Here is a 7528-nt window from a genome sequence, read left to right on the forward strand (position 1 = left end):
CCTGGGAAGGAGTGCAGGTCCACCAGCCTGCAGCTCACAGACAGTGAGGGTCCCTGGGCCCTGCTGAGAGACCAGCTGAGGCTTCTCAGTCCAGCAGCCTTTGCAGGTCTGGCTGGGCTGGAGGGCACAGACCGTTTGTGATGTACTGAGTGCAGGAGGAGGAGCTGTGGTTGGACAAAGGCCACCTTGATCTCAGAGGCTGCTGAGATGCAGCCACAGGCCTTAGTTTTCCTGCCTGGAATGGTGCTAGGGAGGAGAGAGGCTGTCCTGGGACAGGCCTGGCCTCCCCCTTTCATGTGGCTTCTCAAAGTCTGAAACCATCTTGTGTGGGAGATTCACTGCACTGAGAGGGACTTGGATCTGGAAAGACCATTGGTATGAAAGGACAGGGACCTGGTCCCAGGCCAGGCTCTACTACATATTGGGTTTATTCATTAACCTCTTTGGATCCTCAGTTTCTACATCTGTAAAATGGGAAGATAATTGTAATAATATCTATCTGTCTCTCACAGATGAAAATGCTTTGTCAATTTGAAAGAGGTAGACAGGTTGGGGGTGTTGATGATGATTTAGGTTTCCAGATGCACAAGGTGGCTGAGATGCTGACTTAATAGATTTCCAAAAAGTCCCTGGTGTTCTGCCAGCATGGAATGTTTATTGTCTGGCTCTCTTCCTGTGTCCCTGGCCTGTAGCTGCATTGCTGTTTCCTTCCCTCCCCAAATCCTGAGCAGATGGTTTACAGACCCAAACACAAGAGGACTAACACAAGAAGACTTATAGGACATGGGAGAGTGAAAATATGAAGCTTGCTCCCCATCACTCTGAGAGTGACCAGTGGTGAGCTGCCTGGATTTTGACCCCAGACAAGAAGTTTCTGACCACAGGACTCATTACCTTTTGCAGTAATTTCGCCATTACTAGAGGAGGTTGGAGGGAATAAGCCAGCATTGGATATTCTCTTGTCTGGGATTCAGCAGAGCAATTTAAGGAGCACAGAATGGGCTCAGGTGACTTGCTTGAGGCCACACAGTGGGATGGGACAGTGGCTGTGTGATGTTGGGGTTTTTTTTCTAGAGTTTGTTGTCAAGAGTCCAGACCCTATGCTTGATTCACCGTATGACCTTTTGCAGATTACACTGCCTCGCTTGGTCTCAGTTTTCACATCCATAAAATGGGTTTAATACACAGTGCCATGACTACCTTGAGTGCATGGTCATGGGGCCAGTCCTGCATGGGGCTCCTCAGCCTTGGGGCAGCTGAGGGGGAAGTCTCAGTGGGGATGAGAAGGAGGCACTGCCCAGGAGTTAGGTAGACGGTGCTGCTCCCCTAGGGTGTGGGCCCAAGAGTTCTCCGATGTTGTGGGGTATTCAGTCTGGTGAGAAGAGGCGAGAGCCTGAGCCTCAGTAGGTGGGAGTGAGTCTGAGGCAGCTGAGGCTGTGGCCAGGAGGAGTGTGTAGATATCTATCCCTGCCCCTCTGTGATAACAGGAGCAGGCCTGGCCAAGGTTTAAAGGGAAATGGTAGGAATGAAGCAGATAAGAGCCTATCAGACACCGTGGGGTCTGGCTTTGCCCTGTGTGTAGGGAGAATAAGTAACACTAGGGGCAGCTGGAAAGCCGTAAGGGTACAAGCAATAAATGCCAATATTTGCATTTGTGATGTGGGGAGTAGACACTTCCCCCAAAGACCTTTGTTCTTTTGCTCATAGCTTCTTACTTAGGCAACTGACATTTGAAGTTTATGGAAAACCAAACTCATTAAACAGTGTAAAGACAGAGGAGACAGCACCCAAGGCAGCAGAGGCTCAGCCTACCCTGGCTGAAATAGCATGACTTCTGTGCCCAACCATAGGCTGACACTGATGAGCAAGCTGTCTGGGCTGAGCCTTACCCCAGGGAAACAGGTAAGGGAATTATAGTGAGTGCTAGTGTGGGGTGTGAGATCAACAAGCTGGTGTGACCGCAAGGATGGGGCACCTCCAATAGTGAAGTTGTTTATACATTTATTCTGCAATTGTTTATTGAGGTCCTACTGTAAGTGCTGGGGATAGTAACAGGAAACATCTGAGTGGCTTACTACAGGCTGGTGGGCTGTCAACCCAGAGCTAACATGCTAGCCCCGCCCTAGGGGTGGGGAAGAGCCTAAGTGTCCCTCTGAGTGACGCTTCTCTTTTCTCCTGCCCCTCCTCGTAGACCTTTCTTCCACAGCTGCACAGGCGGGCAGGCAGCCTGTGATGGGGCCCTGCTCAGAAGACCCCCATCTCTGCTGGGCCTCCCGGCTCCTGGGATTCACCAGCCTACTCCTCAGTGAGTGGCCCGGGCTCCTGGGAGGGAGGGCCTTTGAGGGGAGCAGGGAGGCAATGTCCCCTTTCCATGTCTAAAGTCTCTGGTGAACAAAAAGACAAAACAGCTCTGTAATTATCTAACAAATACAGTGCATTTGGTTTAGAGCCCTGGGGTGAACAGAAAAACGAAATGGCCTTTTGCTTGTGGCGAGCCTGGGACCCCTGTGCTCAGGCAGCCTTGGCTGCATTAAGGGAAACATTTCCAGGGAGGTGAGGCTGCTTCTGTGCAATAACAGAGAGGCTGGGAGAGCATGCAACTGCCTGGGAAGAGGGAGGGAGACAAAGAAACCCGCTCCTTGGTGTGGAAGGGCTGGGGAATGAAACTCCCCTGGCCTGGACTCAGAGGGGAGCTGGCAGCCTGTGCAGTTGTCCTGTTGGGGAGGGGGCCAACCAGAATCCTGTGTCTGAGATGGAGGAAGCAACTCTAGTCTCGGTTTCTTGAGCAAGATGTAAGATGTTGAATACAGTGAAATTCTGCTTTGGTAAAAGGAACAGCAGCCTCTAAAATTTAAGGGTTTCTGTATACCCACATGTAGAAAGAATATGGAGAAACTACAGAAGGAACAGTAGACTGGTAATGTGGGCTCCAGAAGGGAGTGAACTTGGGGAGAAGAGACATGGAAGTAGAAACAATAGAGAGTTAAGTGAAAATGAACTGAAGAGTGGACAACACCGTAATCACATACGGGACTTCCTGGGAGATTATATGATTATGTATAAGGAACTTAAATAAAAACTAATGAGAAAATAGATAGCTAGTGGGAAGCAGCCACATAGCGCAGGGAGATCACCTCGGTGCTTTTTGACCACCTAGAGCCGTGGGATAGGGAGGGTGGGAGGGAGGGAGACGGAAGAGGGAAGAGATAAGGGGATATATGTATATGTATAACTGATTTACTTTGTTATAAAGCAGAAACTAACACACCATTGTAAAGCAATCATACTCCAATAAAGATGTTAAAAAAAAGAAAAAAAAACTAATGAGAAAATACTAATACCTAGTGAATTATGAATTCTGGAGAAAGTTGGAAAGCTTTTATTGTTGTAATTTTTTGTTTTAGTAACCCAGCCACTAAATAAACTTGCAAGAGTTATATGAAATTTAATGAATTAGAGACCTTTTATAAACAGATGTCTTGAAATAAGAATGAGCTTTGAAAAACATGACCTCTTTTTTAACAAGTTAAATTTATGTCTACAGTAAAATGTAGGCCTTCTCTTCAATTTTACATAACTGGAAAATATGTTCTGTTATTTAGAGTTTTCTCCGTAGGCTCTGGGGTTGGAAGATTACATAAGAGAGAGAGAGAAAGAGAGAGGAGGGAAATGGACAAAATTTTAAGTTGATTTGTAAGTGTTAAATTTTATATTATTTACATAAACTTTTACTCTGTCTTGTTTGTAACCACACCCCCCGGCTTTATTTCCTTCTTCAGGATTAGATCTTTTGTAGATCACAGCTCTTGCTGTCTTCCTTCTCTTTCTACGTCTTCTTCCATCTTCCTCACAGCTGGGCTCACCATTCCCTTCTGGGTGGGTCTTCCCTGCAGCCTGAAGGCTGAGCCTCTTCTCTCCCTGGTCGCTGTTTTTCCAGCACATGGGGAGTCTGTCTGGGCTTCTGTTTAACCCTCAGCCGGCCAGAAGTCCCTGCCCTGCTAAACCCCTCTAAGTACTTGCTTCCCCTTTCCCAGGAGAGGAAAGTTGGAGGATGAGCCTCCAGGAACTGCTCAGATCCTCTTGATAAGACAGCAGTGCTAGCAGGGGAGCTCCTGGGGAGGACAGGGACAGGGTGAGGGAGGTGATGGGCGGGGAGACAGGAGCCCTGGCTCCAGGCGTGGCTCTGCCCTGTGTTACCCAGGACAAGTTCACCCCCTGGGGTGCCTCCTTCTCTGTGACAGGAGGGGCCTGGGCAGATCCCCCCTAAGACCTGACCTGGCGGAGATGCCTGGTTAAGTGACTTAGTGATTAAATAAATACAAAGAAATATCTGAAATACTTGTGCATATGAATGCTGGCACGAGCTATCCTCTGCTTCCAGTGAGAGCCAGGAATGGGAATAAGTACAGCAGGAGGGAGGCAGGCCTGAAATAATGAGAATTTATTGAATTGGAGAGAGGATTGGGACCTTGGAAGCCAGAGGCCAACTCAGGCAGATGGATCCTGACCTGGTGGAAGAAGCAGATTGATCATCTTTTCAGGAGAAGACAGTTTCCCTGGTCCTGTTCTGTCCTACCTTGGTCCGCAGGAAGGAAAGAGGGTATTGGGTCCCTGCGGTCTGTGTCTGAAGCAGGAGCGTGGGCTCAGGAGGAGGTGGCACTGAGGCGAATGTGTTCACTGGTCACAGTTCTGCAGGAAAATGACCAAGGAAGGCCTAATGCAGCCTCTTGGGACCTGGCTAGGGAAGTGCTGTCTTGGTGGCAGGGACAGCAGAGCTCACTAAATGATCACGCTTCCCCTCATATTCTAGTCCCTGGCAGCTAGACAGAGCCGTGACAAGTGCTGGCCAAAAAGCAAGAGCAGGGATCATGCTCCTTCTGGACAGCTGCAGTGAAACCTCCTGTGTAATTTTCCTGTCTCCCCTCCCTGCTGCGGGGCTGGGAGCCTGTGAGGATGCTGTGGGTTCCATGGGTGCAGCAACAAGGAGGTGGAGCCTCCACCATGTGTGACAGGACCCCCTCCTCACTGTCTCATGGAACCTGTGGTGGGGGATATAAACTCCCCTTGTTCTAAGACCCTGAGGTATTGTAACTGTTTGTTACGCAGCACAGCCTAGCCTGTCCTGCCTACTACACTGCCTACAAGGAGCAGGAAAGAGAGCAGCCTTCATATCTGTGTTAGATATCTACTGCTGTGTAACCTGTCACCCCAAAACTTAGTGCCTTAAACACCACCAGGCATAGTCTCACAGTTTCTGTGGGTCAAAACAGAGGAGCTGTTCAGCTGGGTCCTCTGACTCAGGGTCTCCCAGACTGAAATCAAGGTCTTGGCTGGGGCTGCAGCAGCTCAGGGTCAGCTGGGCAGGATCTGCTTCCAAGCCTACTCATGTGATTGCTGATGGGAGGCAGTTCCTGTGTCTGCTGGACTGAGGGTCCCTGTTCCTCCCTGGATGTTGGCCAGAGGCTCCCTCGGTTCCTTGTCACATGGACCTCTCCATAGGACAGCTGACAACACGGCAGCTGGGTTTCTCAGAGCGAGCAAGAGAGGGAATGAAGGAGAGAGAGAGAGCAAGAGGGAAGTCACAGTCTCCTATAACCTAGTATCACTGAGTGACATTCATCAAGTCTGCTGTGGTCCATTCCTTAGAAGCCAGTCACTAGGTGCAGCCCACACTCTACGGGAGGGCACTACACAAGGATGTGAACGTGAGGAGACACGTAAGAAGCTCCTCCTACAGTTATGCATTTGGTATTGACAGAAACTCTGCTAGGTGCTTTTTTTTTTTTAAATAAATTTATTTATTTTATTTTTGTTTGTGTTGGGTCTTCGTTGCTGCGCGTGGGCTTTCTCTAGTTGCGGTGAGCGGGGGCTACTCTTCGTTGTGGTATGCGGGCTTCTCGTTGCAGTGGCTTATCTTGTTGCGGAGCATGGGCTCTAGGCACAGAGGCTTCAGTAGTTGTGGTGCACAGGCTCAGTAGTTGTGGCTCGCGGGCTCTAGAGCGCAGGCTCAGTAGTTGCGGCACACGGGCTTAGTTGCTCCGCTGCATGTGGGATCTTCCCGGACCAGGGCTCGAACCCATGTCCCCTGCATAGGCAGGCAGATTCTTAACAACTGCACCACCAGGGAAGCCCCTGCCAGGTGCTTTTGATCCATGATCTCATTCGGTTTATACTGTCATTATGAAGCAGGTGAGGAAACCGCAGGTTAGCAAGTTTAAGTAACCTGTTCAAGGTTACAATTCACTAGAGCCAGGACTTAATTCTAGAATTGCTTCAGATTCATTTTACTAGGCTTCCTCCTAAGAATCAAGGGAGTATATTGGATGAATTTCATTTAAAAGATGGGTTTTGTGGTTTTCTCCCTTATTGTTACTGGAAAAAAAAATACATTTCCTGTTTCCAATGCCCTAGGCGTCTGCTGCACTGGGGTCAAGAGTTCTGGGACACATGGCTCTGGAGTTCAGGATTCTGGAGCCCATGTTCCTCTGCACAGGGTCCGAGGAGGTTCTGTATTGTTTCATGTGATCAGGAAGCAAGAAGCTAACCTGGAGGAGGTCACATGGGGCTTTGGCCCTGACTCAAACTACAGAGTCCTGTTGCGAGTCTGTGCTGGGACGGACGCTCTGACTTGGGTCAGCCTCCAGGACAAGTACCAACAGAGGGTCCATGTGCCCAGCATCTTGTCCCTGAAGATTGAGAACCTGACCTCTGAGGACAGTGGACTGTACCGGGCTCGAGCTAGCTTCACTGGAGGAATAGAACTTAACCAAGTTTTCCCCCTCACTGTCTATGGTAAGTGACAGCACCTGACCCCCTCCCATGGCTTACCTCCTTCTTTTGTGCTACGAGTTTTACATAGGTCCCATTTTTCAAGATTCCTTCCAGACACCAGCCTTCAGATTCTATTTTCTCCTCTGAAATGAGGGTAAACGGGTTTACTGCAAATGGTGAGCAGAGCTGAGATTCACAGGAGGGATAAACCACTTCAGCATTTTGGGAGAGGAGAAGGGAAATTTGGGGAAATGATATTGTGAAAACAATTATTGTACTTTATAGGTCTAGATTTACTGAATTTGTGTATTAGTTGTCTACTGCTGCTAGAACAAATTGCTATAATTTAGATGCTTAATAAAACACAAATTTATGATCTTACTGTGCTGTAGTTCAGAAGTCAGATACGGGTCTCACTGGGCCCATGTCGAGGTGCTGGCAGGGCTGTGTTCCTTTCTAGAGTTTCCAGAAGGAGATTCATTTATTTGTCTTTTCCACCTTCTAGTGGTTGATTACATTACTTGGCTCATGACCACCTTCCTCCACCTTCAAAGCAGGCAATAGTGGGACCAATTCTTCTCACATTCTTATCCCTCTGACCTCCTCCTCTTCTTTGTTTGTCCACTTTCAAGGACCCTTGTTGATTACATTGGTCCCATCCAGGTAGCCAGAACAATCTCCTTTTTCTTTCTTTTTTTTTTTTTGGCGGTACGCGGGCCTCTCACTGTTGTGGCCTCTCCCGTTGCGGAGCACAGGC

General features: G+C 48.8%; 1 protein-coding gene across 2 annotated transcripts in view; it reads left to right on the forward strand.

Moving 5' to 3' along the window:
• The first annotated feature begins 2198 nt into the window (after nucleotides 1-2198).
• The window catches only part of LOC102985531 (SLAM family member 9-like), a 15548-nt gene continuing 10218 nt past the window's right edge, over nucleotides 2199-7528 (forward strand). For both annotated transcript variants that reach the window (XM_007110311.4, XM_028488751.2), the window contains exons 1-2: nucleotides 2199-2305; nucleotides 6412-6792. In XM_007110311.4, the coding sequence (XP_007110373.1) occupies nucleotides 2233-2305; nucleotides 6412-6792 (454 nt within the window). In that variant the 5' untranslated portion in view covers nucleotides 2199-2232. The remainder of the gene's footprint in view (nucleotides 2306-6411; nucleotides 6793-7528) is intronic.

The sequence above is a fragment of the Physeter macrocephalus genome, chromosome 4 (genome assembly GCF_002837175.3).
Source record: "Physeter macrocephalus isolate SW-GA chromosome 4, ASM283717v5, whole genome shotgun sequence".
NCBI classification, from domain to species: domain Eukaryota; kingdom Metazoa; phylum Chordata; class Mammalia; order Artiodactyla; family Physeteridae; genus Physeter; species Physeter macrocephalus.